The sequence below is a fragment of the Vigna angularis genome, chromosome 4, assembly GCF_016808095.1.
Source record: "Vigna angularis cultivar LongXiaoDou No.4 chromosome 4, ASM1680809v1, whole genome shotgun sequence".
NCBI lineage: Eukaryota > Viridiplantae > Streptophyta > Magnoliopsida > Fabales > Fabaceae > Vigna > Vigna angularis.
The window spans coordinates 41,832,677-41,850,523 of NC_068973.1; the positions used below are offsets into that span (position 1 = coordinate 41,832,677).

The 17,847-nt window shown below is 34.9% G+C and overlaps 2 protein-coding genes across 5 annotated transcripts; both read right to left on the minus strand.

Moving 5' to 3' along the window:
• Positions 1–434: 434 nt before the first annotated feature.
• On the minus strand, positions 435–13,827 carry LOC108331414 (zinc finger CCCH domain-containing protein 19). Of its 2 annotated transcripts, XM_017566077.2 has the most exons (11): positions 12,741–13,827; positions 12,551–12,630; positions 9,163–9,347; positions 5,438–6,359; positions 5,218–5,345; positions 4,543–4,602; positions 4,413–4,463; positions 3,709–3,779; positions 2,835–2,989; positions 1,551–2,747; positions 435–1,325 (listed from the first exon to the last, which is right to left on the minus strand). In XM_017566077.2, exons 1-11 carry the CDS (start codon positions 13,694–13,696, stop codon positions 694–696), a joined length of 4,437 nt encoding a protein of 1,478 aa, XP_017421566.1. In that variant the 5' UTR covers positions 13,697–13,827; the 3' UTR covers positions 435–693. The 2 variants fall into 2 exon arrangements, with proteins under 2 accessions (XP_017421566.1, XP_017421565.1); XM_017566076.2 differs by having other exon boundaries at positions 435–2,747; positions 12,741–13,826.
• Positions 13,828–15,240: 1,413 nt separating this feature from the next.
• On the minus strand, positions 15,241–17,360 carry LOC108331415 (codeine O-demethylase). Of its 3 annotated transcripts, none has more exons than XM_017566081.2 (4): positions 17,042–17,360; positions 16,631–16,893; positions 15,944–16,271; positions 15,241–15,584 (listed from the first exon to the last, which is right to left on the minus strand). In XM_017566081.2, exons 1-4 carry the CDS (start codon positions 17,285–17,287, stop codon positions 15,372–15,374), a joined length of 1,050 nt encoding a protein of 349 aa, XP_017421570.1. In that variant the 5' UTR covers positions 17,288–17,360; the 3' UTR covers positions 15,241–15,371. The 3 variants fall into 3 exon arrangements, with proteins under 3 accessions (XP_017421570.1, XP_017421567.1, XP_017421568.1); XM_017566078.2 differs by having other exon boundaries at positions 15,242–15,608; XM_017566079.2 differs by having other exon boundaries at positions 15,243–15,608; positions 16,631–16,878.
• Positions 17,361–17,847: the final 487 nt, after the last annotated feature.

Consider the following 17,847-nt stretch of genomic DNA (forward strand, 5'->3'; position numbering starts at 1 on the left):
GTATTTCTTTAGTTTGATGTAATTTCTTAACGAGTATCTAAAATATGGAATAACTTAAATGAACAAATCTCCAATTATATCAATTGTTTTTTTTTAATACTAATACTGGTTTAAAAACATAAAATCGTGTCTTTACTTTTAAATATTAAAAATGGATGGGCCAATTTTTTATGATTAAAAAAATACCTAAAAATTTGTAATAATGGTATTAATTATAACATGTATGGTTGTTAGAGATAAGTCGATGATTCAAATTTCACATTGCGCATTGATTTCTATAATCTTCCTCTCAAATTTCACTATTCATCTATCATTTTGAAAAATATATCTATGTCTATAGCTAAATGCAAGGTCAGAGCGCCTTTAAAATCGATGACCAAGTAAAAACATGTTCTAATGCTCTCCCGCAATAAAACGATTCTCTGCAAAAGAAAAAGGTAACCTCAACTATCTTTCATTATCAATAATCTAAATGCCAGTTTAACTTCTTCAACTACTTAACTCTCGCATAAGACAGACAACTCCAAGAAAGACAGCCCCAAAAAGACAATTAGGCAAGGCAAATAAACAAGATACTACAATGCACAAGTTCTACATACATGACGCATCCTTGTACAACGTTTAGCCATGAAAATGCAAAATACTGTACAGTAAGAGATGTTTCTCTGCCACTAATTAATTAGAGCCCTACAACTAATTGTGTAGAAAATCACAAGAATCCCCCTTCCTGCAATGTCCACTCTCATGATACTTGCAAACTCCTCGTTGTCCCCCAAAAGGAGGCCTGGAAGGAGCTCCTCTGCCAAATGATGATTGCCTGTTGTTCCAAGATTTACCACCATAACCAGAATCTCTACTTTGGCTACCTCGATCCCCTTGGTTGGGGAACCGGTCTCCATTATGACTTTGCTCACTTCCCCACACGCCTGGATTCCCTGCCGGTGGAACCCAAACAGGGTTGGCATTTCCAGGTGGTACACCCTGACCAGGCCCAACCCATCCTGCATTCACATTTACATGGGAACGGCCTTGACCAGGTCCAACCCAGCCAACTGCATTCACTGGAGGTAGACCCTGACTAGGGGCAGCCCATCCTGGATTTGAATTTCCTGGTGCTGGCCCCTGCGTAGGAATCCAGTTTGCGTTCATATTGGCAGCAGGTACAACGCCACCCCAGTTCATATTCTGATTTCCTGGCATGCCCATTCCCCAAGGCATATTGGGTGGAGCTGGAGAAGGACCTGTGATGTTTGGCTGACTACTTGAAGCTGGTGGTCTCCAAGGCTCGGGTGTATTCATGCCCAGAAACCCAGGTGTGGGTAAACCTGCAGATGGATTTCCAGTGTTAAAAGAGGCAGTGTTCTGCACAGATGAAGCATCAACCCAGGGGCCATGGGATGCTGGCTGGGCAGGCATAGTAGCAGAATTTGGTTGGGATGATACACCTCCCCAAGCCTGCAGTTCTGGCCTTGGAACCCCAGCAGAACCCCACCCTTGAGCTTCTGCATGAGAGTTGTGGCTAAGCACAACCTGGTTTTGCATATTTGTACCTGCCATTTTGAGGTCAAGCCCTGAATGCAGAACAGGTGCCACCGGTGCTGGTTGAGGATGTAACCTAGAATTATCTGAAGACACTGAACTAATACCGGGTTGTGAAGAGCCTTTTTCAGGATTTTGCACAGCATGCTCTGGGTGCACTACCAAAGAGGCCTGCAAACCTCCATGATTGCTTGGGAATGAATTTCCTACGAGAGACCCAGGCAACTGGACAGGTGTTGGTGACCATTTATTTTCAAAAGCCTGCCCCTTAGACACACCAGGGGTAGTCTGAGGTGTAGGTGAAGGAAGATTTGTTGTTTCATTTCTACTACCAGCATCAGAACCCCAGCCGTTTGCAGGGTTCTTGGGGACCTCAACTGCCAATGGAGAGGGTCTACTTGCTAAAGAATTCATATTATCTTTAGATCTCCAACTTCCTCCTGTGGTTTGTGCCGGAGAACCCAGAGTACTATGTGAATTCAAAGATCCACTATTTTGATCAAATGTTGGTCTTTCTCCAGCTTGACCTTCCATACCCTGAGCAGACTTCCTAGAGTACGAGGCTGGGTAATGTAAATCATGCACCTTTTGAGCCTTATCCACCATCGATGGTTCTTTAGAAAAATTCCCTGCCAAGGCATCAGTCACGAGTATAGAATCATCTTGCTTCTCAGTGGTTCTCCAAACCCTCAAATCAGCGGGAAAGTATCCTGTGTTGCTCCATTTGCGTAACTGCACCATAGAAAATGGTCCCTGAATTTTTCCGGAAGGATCCTGGTAATGCCACATCTTTTCAGTTTCATTAATTTTCAAAGTTGAAGGAGTTATTCCAGCGGAAGATGGTGCTGCAGAAGCTTCCAATACAGCAGTGGAGAAAGAATCAGATGTTACCAATGATTGGGTACTTTTGGCACCACTTTCCAAGCTTGAAGAGAGTTTTTGCCTCTCCCAGCTATTAGATAGTTGTGATTCCCTATCTCTTCCCTGGAGCAAATGAGTATCATTCAGTACCTCATTAACATTAGAAGCATTTTCACCTTTGATTGAAAAACCCTTATTGGACAAATTTCTGCCAAGTTCCTGATTCGTATTTGAATAATTCCTTGTTCCACTCCAAGATTCATTTGAAATAGAAACACTTCTAGGAGAAGCAATATCTCTCCCCCTCCTTCCAAAGGAAGTAGACCCTCTAGGTCTCATGTAGTTTTCTGCAGATGTAGAAAAAAAAGAGTTTTCAAGTCCAAACTTAATTTCATTAGGTGAATCCTACAAGTTCAAACTGTTTTAACAACTACCTCGTCTTTTATCGTCCATTTCATCTTCGTCTTCTTCAGATTCATAACTGGGATCCATGTTCGGATCCACGTGTATCTCTGGAATTTCCTCCAACCTACGTTGACGTTCTTCAGGTGTCTTCAAAAGCTGCAGTTTCTCTACACATTCTCTGAGCGTGAGAGCAGTAGGTCAAGGATCAAGACAAAATAAAACTCGAGTTTTTGTCAATTTAACAAAAAATTGTTTGTTACAAATAATATGATAACTATATTATAAAAATTACCTGTAGGACAAAAATTTAAAATGATTATTATCCATTTAAATGCAAAGACTGGAGCAAGATAGCATAAAAAGACAATGAAAAATCCTTATGTAGAAATTGTCAAATATCACCACATCGAACACAAACATTGCCAGAGAATTCTTTCAAAGCATTTATCCAACCAACCATCCATTTAAATGAATACAGCCAGAGAAGTTTTAGACTTCATATAAAATAGACAAATCAATTTTAATTTATTTATTTTGGTTACGTTTCACCACGAAGTTAAGCTCCTCAAGCCAGTAAAGAGCAGTTAATAATTCATAATTTACGGATGAACTTTAACAAAAATTTATGAATTATCAATTCCAAATTTTATATGGAGCTGTAGCAACAACAAATTTATAGAAGGGAAATACAAAAACAATCCACAGATTTCTATCTCTACATCCCGTTAACGCCATGGATGGGTGTTATAAACAAGACTGAAAGTAGAACGTTAAATTGGAGGAAAGGAAATCAAGCAATGACACAAGAAGTCAAAACACATCAAGAAAACGAAAAGCAACAAGGATAAAATACCGCCAGATATCATTATACGTATTTGAATATTAGATAAAAGAAAAGGATATTCTTTCCGGCGTCCTTTCTCACTGGCTCTATCGCGGAGATGACTCAGCCGCACTATCTCTGTTTCTAGCCACTGTATTACAAATATAAACATTTGAAATACATTACAAATACCAGGAAATATATTCCAAAATTCACAGATAACAGGTTGAGTAAGACAGTATATCATTAAAAAATGAAATGCAGATTTAATGAAAATACACCAAGAATTCATTTTGATAATCTAAAACTAAATTGGACAACAAGTAAACTTCCAAAGTGAGGTTACCTTCTATTGACATCTAAAGTGAATGTGAGTCTTTTTTTTTTGAAGAGTTTATCATGAATAAGATTTTCCTAATGGTTATTACTAGGCCTAACCTATTTAAGCTTGAAATTATCAACGAGAAGTTTTAACAGGAAGCATATCATGAGCCCTCTCCTACTTGTGGTCAATGCAAATTGAAGGATGTAACCAGACAAAGCGTATGATTTTCTCAACACTCTTGTTAAACAAGAATTGAGTTCTCATTAATTTAATGACAATTAGCACATTCATAGAAACCTATACATCGATAAAACTGAATTTGTTAATTGAAAGTCATTTTCTTGAATACATCAAACAAATCATGGTATAAACGACACACTGAGGAAGTAGAACTTTTAGAAAAAGATGCGAAAGAAAACACATCACAGGTCCAAATAAAATGTACAAAAAGCAACTTACATCTTTTACTCTAACTGCCTGAAGCACCAGTGCCTTGTCCTGTATGTCACCCTAGAAGAACAAATTTGAGTCATCAGTACAAAGTATAACATCTGATACCTGAAAGTGAGTGTATTGAACAGAAAATTACCACAGTTAGCCGATTTATGAGACCACACTTAATGCTTTGGCGGAGACGTTTGCATTCATCCTAACAGAAAACCAATCAATGTCTTAAAGAAGGAAATATATTAATTAATCTATGCGAAATTTTCATTTGTTCAGATTATCAATTCTGAGAGAATCTAAAACAAACTAATAACTAATTCCCACCATCATATAGTTAAGATTCTACTACCAAATTAGTCATCCAAAGATTCGTTTATCACTTTCAACTCATTGGTCACCTACAGATTTTGTCAGCAAATTAGTCCCTGAAAATCTAAAATATCAACTCATTCATCAATATGAAGGATTGAAGTGGTGGATACAAAAGGAGAAATTAAGTGTTTTCAAGGGACTAACTTAGTGTAGGTTTCTATTTTGAAAAAGTACTACAACGGCACACTCATTTTGAGAACCAATTTAAAAGACTCACCCCATGGTTAAAAGAATGGCTGTAGTGTTGTCCCTGTAGCCTACTTTTGACCAATTGAAATGTCACCCTTCATTCGATTAGAATGTACTAGAGTTTGGGGTCCATATGACCATTATCATCCCATGTTTTAAAGTGATAAGATACTACTTTTAAAATAAATTATTTTAATTAAGCATAACAGAATATCTTAAAAAAAATGGAAAGATAAAACTGCTACTATTGAATCACCTCTGTGAACTCCTGATTTGAGATAATATCAATAGATACAATCTCTGTCTTGTTTAAATTTAAGATTTCTAGCAACGTATCTGTCATCCTTTTACCAACTTTATATGGCTCTGCTGCTTTGCATGTACCTGACCGCGTAGATAATTAAAAAGAAAATAAAAAATTAAAGTTTATTCTATATTGCACATATCAATTGCAATAATGTTATCTAGATATTTACCTACAACCTGAACCAGCCTATATAAGTCTTGCTTCTGACCACTACCAGAAATTCTTATTCTCACAAAAGCACCAACAACTTTATCATGAAACTTCTCTGTATCTTCAAGGAGATCTTCAACCAAATTTCGTCGTAGATAAATTAAATTAATATTATGGTTATCAATAGCTGCATAATCATCAACATTAGTTTGAAGTCCTCTGTCATCACCCTTTTTGCGATTTTTCCGCTTCTTATCTTTGCCAGCTTTCGTATATGAATTGGGATTCCCATCTCCTTCCAAATGACTAACTTCGGTGTCAACAACACTTCCCTGCAGATCTTCGGCCTGAGAATCCTCTTTTAGAAGGAAATGGGACTCAAGAAGCTTTAACATCTCGAAATGTCCCACTCTTGGTTTACCAAAAAGATTTTGAAGTCTCGCATCACATATAATCTGACTTTTTCGGCGAGGATCTCGAAGCTTATTTCTTTTAATATACTCAAGCAAAAGAGCCTGCACATCAAACTGAGATAAAACAGATTTGTCTCCATTTCTCATGTGTATAACAAACTCCAGAAGCTCTTTTGAAGCCCACTCAGAGCTGTCATCTCCGGATGGCCCATCAGCACCAGACACTGTCACTGCACCATTCGAATTTCCTTCTTTGGAACGGGGCTTACCCCGTTTCTTTGCCTTTCTTCTTTTAGGGCGATTGGAATCATTTTCATAGGAGCTATCAGAATCTGATCCTCTATCATTAGTGGCATCAAAAAGTTCATCAGGTGATTCCTCCTTAGAATGAAGCATATCAGATCCCTTCCAAGGGTTTTTAGCTTGAGAGATTTCATCAAATGTTAGAGATAGTTTTTCTTTTAGATCTATGTAGTAGTCCTTGAAGAGATACTCCCAGCTGTTTTTGTCATCAAAATCTACTTGTCCCTGCACCAAGCATGAAAAATAATTATTACTATAAAAAAGTAGTGTCCAGTTTAAAATCATTATAATACATCCATATTTTATGCTTGAAATATACTACTCATCAGTGACATGTCAAACTCTAACTGAATGAAGGGAGCCACAGAGACATGTCAAACTCTAACTGAGTCAGGGGAGTCACTAACAGACCTTGCGTATATAAACATCCAGTTGGTAAAAGCAACTTTTTTACAATGACTAGACCAGACATTACTTTCGTTTCATGGTAACTCGGTTTGTCAATGCTCCTTCCAATAGACTTATGGGGATGTTGTTAGGTACAATAAGTCTGCATCAGGGAAGGGCCAGGTTCGTAGGGACACAGGCTATACTGAAGATGACAGTTATTGTGATGCTGAATAGGTAGGTTCATACATAGAAGATTTGGGTTATTGTGAACTTGTTGAAAGAAACTTGGTTTTTGCTGAAAGATTCAATGCAAAGGCCATGTATAACACCATGGCTGAATCAACCACTGAAAATCAACATATGTGGAAAAAGCAGTTGTTTTAGGAGCTTCAAGCCAACCAAAGTCTTTCCTGAGATCATCACAACTATAGAGATTGACAGTCATTCTATGAAATGAAAGGTTCATTCAACAGAAAAGAACAGCCTTGCCTTTGTCAACTCCAACAACCAGTTAACTAAGAGATATATTTAATCCCTCCCTTAAATGACTTCAAGTTACTTCATTCATAAACAAGTTTGTTAGCTCGGTACATATGGGCTCCTAAATAGTGGGGAATGTTAGGGTTAAACACATATGTCTTAAACTCTTATCCTTCATGCGTACATTGTATTATTTCTCAAAATTACTCGGTATTGTAATCTGTATTGTAGCACAAATAGGAAAATGCCAATAATTAGAGTAACCAGTGGCATGTTAATACGATTAAAAAAATATCCTTTTGAACCTAGTAATATTCAACCATGTATCAATATTTAAATTCTATAATATGGATCTCCGATCCCCCAACAAAACTGAATAAGTAAAATCTCCGCATCCATCTATTTTTAACCCCCATACTCATCAATATTAGATAGCAGCCAGCACCCTAAAAGGCTATAACTGGATACCAGATATTCGAATCACCATAATTCTGAAGACTATAGATACAAGCTAAATTAATATTACACATAAATGTTCAAAAATGTAAAAAGAAGACTTCAATATGTTTTTAGTCCCTTTAAAATTATTGGGTTTTGATTTTGGCTCCTAAAATTTTTTCAATCCTATAAAATATGAAATCACTCCTTTTAGTTTTCATAAAATGTGTGAATTTTAGTTTTAGCACCAGTAAAAAAATTCATTGATTTTCATCGCACAAAACTTTTCAATAACTGTTTTTAATCCATGATATTCATTTTAAGATAGATTAATAACATTTATTTCACTAATTTTAAGAGTTTTTTAGGTGACAGATGTTGACATTATATAACAACACCGGTATTTGTGACTTGGAATGATGATTCAACTTTTTGTTCAACACATAAGTAGTTAGTTACTGTCATATAACAGTGTGAATCAATCGTAATTTTCAATTTTGCAAGGATCAAAACCAGAACTCACTCATTTTTCAGGAACTAAAAATATATTTAAGACTATTGAAAAAATATGGAAAGTGATAGATGTATTTATAATTAATAATTAGAATTCACGTTCTTAAACACAGCATACATGTGAATAACAAAAAAAAAAATACATGGGTTTGATTACTCATTGGGTCCCTTCAATTACAATTTTTCCTTCTCAGTACCCATAACTAAAACCATCTCTTTTGAGTCTATACACATATCATCTGTAATCCCTTATAGACCTTAGACATCATTTTCATCTCAGATGAGGACTAAAGGGATTAAAAATTATATGCAGGGACAAAAAAGGAAGTTTTGTAACTATAGGGACTAAATAAGTAATTAAAACAATTAAATAATCGTAAGCTTCCAAGTGGATGAAACTAAGACAGCTTCAAGTGTTACCGATGAATTCATACAAAAAAAAGACAATCAGAACAGAACGGGGCGATCAGTAGAACAGAATGAGGATTTGGATACACAAAAGAAACAGAAGGATGAATGATACAACAGAGACAGAGCAAGTACATGAACCTTTCCTAGACTTCTGTGAGAACTGGACAGAAAAGAATAGAGAATGAGTTACCAACTGACAGAACATAAGTGGGAAAATCTAGAGGCAGGTATGCCAAGGCTTTGCAAAAATTGCGGAGCTTGGGTGGCAGAAAAACAGTGAGCATTTGGCCATTAGTAGGTTTGTGTTGAAACAGGAAAGAGAGCATTACATATAGCAAACTGATTGGTTAGGAATTAAGAAGTTTGAATAATATAACATACTTTATGAAGCAATTTTGGCCAGAGCTAAACAGAATTTGATAGGTTAGTAAAATAAAGCTTTGGACAAGGTGTCTAAAACCCATCATGGTAGCACAACTATAGCACATAAAATGCTGCAATTTTAGCCACTATTGCCGCTGTGATAGCCTTTACTGAAATCCACTCCATTAAGTGAGCCTTGTATTGCACAACATTGCCAAGTTAACATGCAAGTACAGGAAAGTGCAAAAATTCTAAAATGTAACCCAAGATAAAACCAGATAGAGAAGTTAGCAACAGTAGGAGTAAATATTAAAATAGCAGACAATATCACTTTGAAACTGCATGAAGCATGGCAAAAGGATATAAAGTTGTCATATCAAAAGGCGCATTATTTTCAAATAACAAGAAAAGGAGGTGGGAAGGGATGTTGTACCACATTGCTTCCCTGCACATTCTGTTCAATCAACATTACAGTTCTCATGCATGTCTCACAAAATCCCTTGTTTCCCCTGACACATAAAATAACAGCATCTTTGATGCATCCCTTGCACAGAGAAAAAGTACATGTATAGCACATATAGTTTGCATTCCTCTCACAGTTGCTGCAAAGATGCCAACCTGGGATCAAGTGAAAATCAATCATACGGAAAGTCAGATACAGTAAAGAAATGTATTGCAAAGATGATTTGCAAGTCTGATACCTAGCATTCAAAATAAGTTCAATTATGCTTAGAAGAAAACAAATAAAATTTAATATCAATAACTGTTCCTGCCAAACAAGGCTGTGAAAACAAATAATAAAAAAGGGGAGAAGCATGACCATTCATTAATGTCCATTGAAGTTTAACAATTACACTCCAAAGATAAAGTGTACTGATGAGAGAAATTTGCCATAGAATTGATCATACATTTCGTGATTTAGAAGCTTTCTAACTTGTCCAATCAAATACAAAAAGAAATAGAATTAGCATAGCACAATAACAGAAACCGTCTTAAAGAATTGACAGTGATAATAGTAATACACCTTGCAACCGAAATAACAAATATCAACAACCAAGATATGAGGAATTCATCCCAATTTGATCCCATGCCGCCCTTAAAATAATCCATGTAAGGAAACAAATTCTAAAATGAGAACTGTATGGACATTTACCCAAGGACATTTTGAATTACCAAAGACACCTTTGTCAACCTCATCATATGACTCAAACAACATGTATAAACAAACATAAGTATGAGGACATCTAGGACTACTGAAAACACCTTGGTAACAAGACTTGTAAAGCAATAGCAATGTTATTACATGTTAAAAAGTGTTTAGATGGTTAATCACATGATTATACAACTAATAGAAGTTAAGGATAATACGGGTTCATCCCCAAGGCTTATAAAGGTAAAAGCTCATTAAGAATAATATAAATAGGTGAAAATTTCAAGGATACACCATACAACTACTACACATTTACTATGTCATTTATTCCCCAACTAACTTGAGAGTTGGAGTATCTTCACAAGGACACTCCCCGTCACTTCAAACTCAGGGTCTTGTAAAGGTTATCTTGGCCTTTATAAGAACAAGAACTAAAAGGAAATTTAGGCCTTTTGGGAGCATTTGATACACACTAGTTACAACAAGCATAAAAACACAACAAATATCTAAATTACAATAGAATTCCTGTACATTGTTTGATTAACGATGAAAGCACAAGCAAACTGATTTAAAATATTATTACAAAATAATAAAATTACATGAACGGTTATATTTACATATTATAAAATGTTCAAATATATAAATATATATTTTATGTATCATTCAGACCCCCCATCTTCCTAAAATATTGTGGCTATTTCTAAATTATGGAAGTTTTATGTGTTGCATTCATTTTGTCCTTGATGTCATGCTTAACAGATTTAGGATTGATTTCATATTATGTATCCAACATTCTAGATTTTGGTGGATCATCGCTGGACTCTCCACATAATTTTGTTGCTGAATATGGAATAAATAAGGACATGGATCTTGGTTCCCAGGTAGACGACAAAGTTGCCTTGAATTTGTGAACAACCATTTAACTCAACAAGTTGCTTTTTTTATTATTGTAATCCAACGAATGTTGGGCAATGAATATGTTAATAAAGATGTAAGTCCACATGATAGGATACATTATGATTACATACAAGGAGAAGTTGGAGTGGCACTTGTGGAGGAAAAGGTGATGAGTATTGATTAAGGTAGTTAGGACACGCAAAATATTAGATAACATGATTTTTAACCATGTGAAAATGAATACAGAGAGGACCAATCTCTTGGTACATAGTACCCTTGAGAAATTGGTGTGTACTCAAGCTAGCCCAGTATTTTCATGTAACCCATATAGTCAATCTTGCCCAATGGAATAGGACTGTTACTGGTTTTATTGAATGCTGAACAAAGAAGTGCTAACCAAACCCAAAAATAAGTGTACCAAATATGAGAATCCAGGAGTGGAAGAGTGAACACAGAAAAAAGAAAAGATACTAAATGTATTCAAGCAAAAGATTGAGTGACACCCATCAACAAAATGAGTTCAGAAACGGATTTATGGTCGGTTGATCATGTGAAAATAAAACTAATAGACTGTTAGGTTCCTTTACTCAGGACCGTAACAGATGATTATCCTCTCACACACACTCAACAAAAGAAGGCAAATGTATGAATATGAATGTTATTAATTCTGTAGAGTATGGAAAACAGAATTACAAGTAAGTATTCCCCCAAGGAAGCCTCCCTTCCTCCACTGGAAAACGATCCAGTCTCTACCCAAAAGGCAAACAATATCTCATATTCCTCTCTCCACCTATTCTGTTATTATTTATACTCTCTCTCTCTACTAACAACTAACTTCTTTTATTCCTAACATAGACACTCGAGTGCAAAAAGTGGGTCAAATGGAAGATAATTTAACAAAAGAATGGTAGAGGAAATCCTTAAAATCATCAAAAGAATCCATTAATGGATCCCATATTTTATAAAAAAATTGTCATTTGATAGAGTGCAATGGAACTAACTGAGTTCATATATATGATAACACCTAGTGGGAGAAGGTTACTCCACAAAAAAACCTTCTATCTTATTGAGATCATGCTCAGCTCCAAGAAAGCACAGCGTTTCTTACTTTTTTGGAATATTTTACCCAAAAATACTCAACAACTAAGTTCGGGGTGTAAAATGGATTTTTAACCCTATATCATGACAAGGCCGCTGCGGCAGTGAAAAAAGATGGTATCAGAAACTCCTCCAATCTTTGAATCCTATGGCAGCTCCTCTTTGCTACCGACTATAGAACATTATTGACTACTGTGTAGCAGGCACTGGTACCCAAAAAGCCTAGCCAAAATTGCAGTTGTGGACTATATTTTTAAAACCTCAAATTTAATTTATATATACTACCGATGCAAAACATATTTTCCACCTGCATCCAATAATATTTGACAGCTTGAAGATAGGATTTTATTCATTAATATGATGGCGATACAGTAAATTCCTATTGGGTGTTTTAGGCTAACATTATATAGAAAATAAACTCATCTTAAAATCTTCAAAGTAACTTCACAACTTCAAATCTTACGTATCACCTACATGACACCAACAATTATTCAAACTCCAAGCCGAGCTGTGAGTTTGATCTCTCCAACCCTTAAAAGATTTCAGAGAATAACAAGGCTACAACACAATTAGCACATGACAGCGAACATTGAACTGACTGCCCATAGAAAAAAGAGAAATTAAACAGCCACAACTACAACCACTGAGACAATACAGAATAAGGTACGAAACATACCGCAATTCCACTTTCCCTTGGCTCGAAAGAATGCCTCGTCACGATTAACGCAGGAAGGATGGTAAGCCTTGGGACATCCCCTGTTGAACATCAAAAAGAAGGCAAGGAATTTCCACAACAAACGTAAAAACAATGGATACAACTAGAAAATTAAGAAAAATGCAGCGACAAGTACAAAACTCAGAGTCACCTGCGGTCACAAAGCACAAGGTCACCTCCATCAAAGCAAATGAAACAAACATCCTCTTCCGTCTTTTTCCTGGACGCAACTCTCCCTGTAGTCTTAGCATTCTTCCCAGCTCCACGCTTCCTCTTCCCACCACTCACACTCTTCTCCTCCTTCTCCTCTGTATCGTCTGTTTTTGCCATTCCAGCATCAGCATCTTCTTCTGCTTCTTCTCCTTGTTGATGTTCTTCTTCTTCTTCCTCCTCCTCCTCCTCTTCACCCTGTTGCTGTTCCTCTTCTTCCTCCTCCACTCCTTGTTGCTGTTTTTCTTCCTCCTCCCCCTCCTCCTCCTCCTCCCCTTGTTGCTGTTCGTCATCTTCTTCTTCCATCAAAGCGTCTTCGTTCGCGTCTTCGTCCCCAATTTCGTCCTCTTCCGCATCAATTGCCAAATTCCCTTCCTCTTCGACGTTCTCCATCTCCAACGCCACGTCATCCACATCGGTGACCTCATCCCCCTTCTCCTCAATTACCTCGTCCATCACTTGCGCTCCGACGCCCTCGTCGGACTCAACCGCCGCCTCCATCGTCGCATCGGGTTCAACAGCGGCGACCTCATGGACGGCGGCGGCTGCGCTCAGCTCCCCTACGGTATCGGGCTCGGGGACTTCCGCGGCAGCGTAGGGGATATTCTGCATGTCGGTGTGGCATTGTGCATCAGAGTGTGGTTGGAGTGAAGCTTCGTCATCTTCGGCGTCCATGGATAACAGAATAGGGATTCCAGGAACAGCAATTTGAATGTTTAATTTATGAGTAAAATAAATAAAATTGAGAAAATGAAGAGATTTAGGGTCTGTGTGCGCGTGGAGAGGGTATATAGAAGAAGGTAACGGAAAGAGAATGAGAATGGGATGGAGAAGGTGCGAATGCAAAGCGAAGTGGTTCTGTGTCGTGTGTTTCCCAAAGACAAAACTATCCTTCATTCCTCCTCAGAATCACCATCTTCCTGCGCCGTGCCCTAGCAATCACAATACCACCTTCGGCCCGATAACTTAGCCTCAGCTTGCTTTTTGCTACCGTTTCTCAGAACACTTTTTCTATTCGCACCTTCCTTCCAAAAATATTTTCTCAAGTACTGCTTTCAGGAAGATATCTTCGAAAATATGTAGATTTTTCCGAAACCGGTTTTTCATATATTATTCAAATTTAGTTATGTTATGTTTGAATTACTTTTTGTTATTTTGAAAATAATTTTTACTTATAAAAAAACCGTCCTTTTAATGAGATATATATCTAAATACAAAATCTAATTTAATTTTAACAAATACGTCATTAATATGCCAGTCTGTTCACATTTCGTGAGTTATTTGAAACATAACTGAAACAACGTTTTAATTTTGCTTGACTATTGTGAAAATTAGTTACAGTATTTCTCGTAATTTTAATCCAATGGTTCAAGATCATAAATATCAGTCTAAGGACGATTAAAATAATGTTGATAAAGCAACAAGAAGAACTCTTGATTTGTAGTATTTTTTTTAGGCGATAGTGATAAGTATAAGAGGTTTTGCTGTTTTTATTAATATATTTGTTATTATAATTTGTAGATATTTTAGCTTTTTTATTATTATTATAAATACGTTATTTATGTATATATTTTATACAAGAAAATTAAACTTATACTTGATTTTTATTTGTTTTACAGAAATAATATTTGTTTGACTTGAAATAAATTGCAGTTTAATCATATATGCGTTTATGAATGATAACATTATTCTTTATGTATGATACAGACAACCTCGTAATATCATAAATACATTAAGATATTTAGATAAAATCAATACATTTCATAACTGCACACGCATTTCGAGAAGGAAACAGGTGCATGGAAAATTTTGATAAACATTAAAATTGACTTTAAACAAAGTTTATTTGTTAGAAATTATTTACAAAAAAAATATAAAAAGTATTTATACTTAATTTTATAATAATAATAATATATTATAATATTATAATAATAATAATAATATTTTATTATTTTAACACATGTAACGCATCTCCTTTGACTGTTGTATCAATAACGAAGTTTAAGAACAAACATACACATTTATGACTAAAAACTTTAACATCTAATATAGTTAAATTTCACAAAACCAAAATTACAAAGAACTAAAAATAAATAAAATAAAATATCTTTTTAACAATTTTTTTGTATAACGTAACTTGTAATTGATTTGTTTCAAAAAATTATGATATGTTAACAAATTTTTTAATAATTTTTTGATAATAGATTATTTGTTATTGTTTTATTGGTTAATATATTTAAAACGAATCAATTACAAATTATATTATTATAAAATAATTATTAAAAAAACATTTTTCTTATTTCAAATATTTATTAAAAATAAATTCAAACTGATCAATCGTTGTCAAAAGATTGTTAAAGTATAAATAAACTTCCATATTATTAATGTTTATAATATGTCATGATCATGATATCTTAATTTTTTTAACAACTTTTATACCATATAGATAGATTATGTGTTCCTATATTTGAAACGAATCAATTACAAACTATCACATAAACAGTTGTAAAAAAATTGTCAAAAAATATTGTTAAAAAGACATTTTCCAATATATTAGAAAAGCATACTAAAATCAAATTTTGAAAGCTTCAATTGCCCTTTTGCCTTGCTGATAATACTGGAGATATATCTCAACATAATTTTTCACTGGTTTGTATAACACTGGTCTTGAATCCTTCACGAGCTTATCCACTACTTTAATCTTTTTCTCTGAGTTTGGAACGAAGAACATTGCCACTGTCAGCCTTTCCTTTTCTGCATTTACCACTGCCCTGTGCATTGGACTCTGGAAATTTCCATTGCTCATTATCTGTTATATATCATCATTCATCCAATCATCTCAAGCTTTTACTGAGTACATAAATCTAAACTACAACATTAAGTAATGTTATATATAATGTAAATTTAGTAATGTTATATATGATGTAAATTTTTAAATTTGTTTAATCTCTTATAATCGACCGTATAAAAACTACACTTCAAAACTAATTCAATCTTACAAAATCGAATTATAAAATTGTTTAACCTACTTTATATATTTTAAATTAACTTTATCTAATCGATTCATAATTTCTAACAGACAGTAAACCGTCAATAATCGATGCTGAGATTCCAACCACAAAACTTAAGAAGTGTAGTTATTACCTCTATTTGATCACCAACAATAATGACAAGAGCTTCTGGGATGATAGGAACTTTAAACCACTTATGATCTTTGAGGAGTTGGAAACCTTCTACTTCATTGTCTTGCAAGAGAAATGTTATGGTGGATCCATCAGAATGTGTCTTCAAACCGAGAACATGATCAGGCAATGGACATGGAGGGTAGTGGTTCAATCTCAGAAAAGTGTCTCCTCCCTCTCCACATTCATTCAGGAAGCAATCCTCTTCCAAGTTCAGTGACTTTGCCATGGCTTTAAGAATTACTTCACTTAGCAGCTTTATGCTTTCAGTATACTCTACAACAGTACTCCTGCATTCACACATCCACTCATACAGTGTAAATACGCAATTCATGGAGGACCAATTACTTCTGTCACTAGCCAAAGAGAAATGAAGTAAATTCCTATTCTTGGTTCAAGATCTAATTTTAATAAACTTTGGATAAAAGAGGCCGTTAAGATACAATCAGACTTGGATAAAACAAAGAGATAGACATGAATCTATAAAATGACACTAAAAGTAAATCTGTAAGTACTTGATCTTGTTTAAAAAAGACATTTTTGAGAAAGAGATTCACTTCTCAGGTAACTCTATATTACTTTTTTTATTTCTATTTAATATGGGAATTGATTCACGATTCGATTTTTGGAAAGGCTAAAAGTTGAATACCTGAAATCATGGGGGTTTTGAGGCCAAAATTTGAACTTCCTCTGGTCTTCAGGCAGCACCTTTAGGTATACTCTGTCAGTCCAATCAAGCCTTTGATTTGCCGAATATATTACATCATTGCCATACCCTTCAACATCTTTTGGTTCCCTAGCACATTTTTCCTTTTCTTCCTTTGGAAGTTGAAAGAACTGTTTTGAAACTTCTCTCACTTTGTCCAGAAACGAGTTTTCCATTCCATGGTTTATTGCCTGAGAATCCCAAAACTAGAAAACTATCATTACTAATTTCAACCTTCACTCTAATACATTTGTTTGGTAATAAAATTTCCAAGACTATTTTGCCAATATGTATCAAAGAATGCAGTTCCTCTAAATTCAGTGTGTTGTAACATTCACTGAATAAAAGGGATACCTGAAAGCAGCCCCACGAATGAAGCGCATGGCGGAGTTTAGCAAGTTCTTGTTGTGCTGTAGATGGAGATGAGAGAAGAAGAAGATCAAGCACGGGAACATTTTCATCATCTTGTGATGGAACAAGAGCATCGCGAAATCCAGCACCACCTTCCTCGTACATGTAATTCTTTAGCAGATTTCGAGGATTCAACAGCAGTTCTTGGACAGGTTTGCCAATTATCTCTACCACACCGGATTCTGCCATAACAAAATGTTGTGGGAATGAAAAGGTCAACGGGATGAACTTGCCTATAGAAGCATGTTTTTATGCTTTTATGTGTTTTTTACAACAGTCTGTTGTCTGTTTTCATTAATTCTTCTTTTTAAATCAAGTAATGATTCTTTTAACACCAATTTTTTGCTTTCGGCTTCAATATAAGTCAATTAAATAAAAAATGAAATGTTTTATTTTCATACATTATTGTATAGTATAAATATCGCGTTCATTAGTGTATATATGTTTATATTATTATATATACCAATTAATATGTTAAACTAAAGGACTGGATTCGTTTTTTTTTAATTTTAACTTTTGTTTGAAAATGGAAAATAGTCTCTTTTTATAAGTTTAGTTAAATTTTTGTTTCTCAACTTTATAAATATTTAAATTTAATTTTTTATAATTCAATTTTATGAAATTTATTTAATTTTTTAGACGTATTTTATAATAATATTTAAATTATTTATATTTAAAATAATTTCATTTTAATATTAATTATAAACACATGTTTAAAATATCAAATAAATTTAATAAAATTTGATTAA

What these genes read in the sequence shown, in the direction of transcription:
- LOC108331414 (XM_017566076.2), bottom strand. Translation starts at nt 13,696, where the DNA reads ATGAAGGATAGTTTTGTCTTTGGGAAACACACGACACAGAACCACTTC. An exon ending in CAAGGGAAAGTGGAATTGCG is followed by an intron (nt 9,348 to 12,550) that starts GTATGTTTCGTA and finishes ACTTGATCCCAG; the next exon opens with GTTGGCATCTTTGCAGCAAC. An exon ending in GAGAAAGGACGCCGGAAAGA is followed by an intron (nt 2,990 to 3,708) that starts ATATCCTTTTCT and finishes TACTGCTCTCAC; the next exon opens with GCTCAGAGAATGTGTAGAGA.
- LOC108331415 (XM_017566078.2), bottom strand. Translation starts at nt 17,287, where the DNA reads ATGGCAGAATCCGGTGTGGTAGAGATAATTGGCAAACCTGTCCAAGAA. An exon ending in CAAAACCCCCATGATTTCAG is followed by an intron (nt 16,272 to 16,630) that starts GTATTCAACTTT and finishes GTGTGAATGCAG; the next exon opens with GAGTACTGTTGTAGAGTATA. An exon ending in TTGTTGGTGATCAAATAGAG is followed by an intron (nt 15,609 to 15,943) that starts GTAATAACTACA and finishes GATATATAACAG; the next exon opens with ATAATGAGCAATGGAAATTT.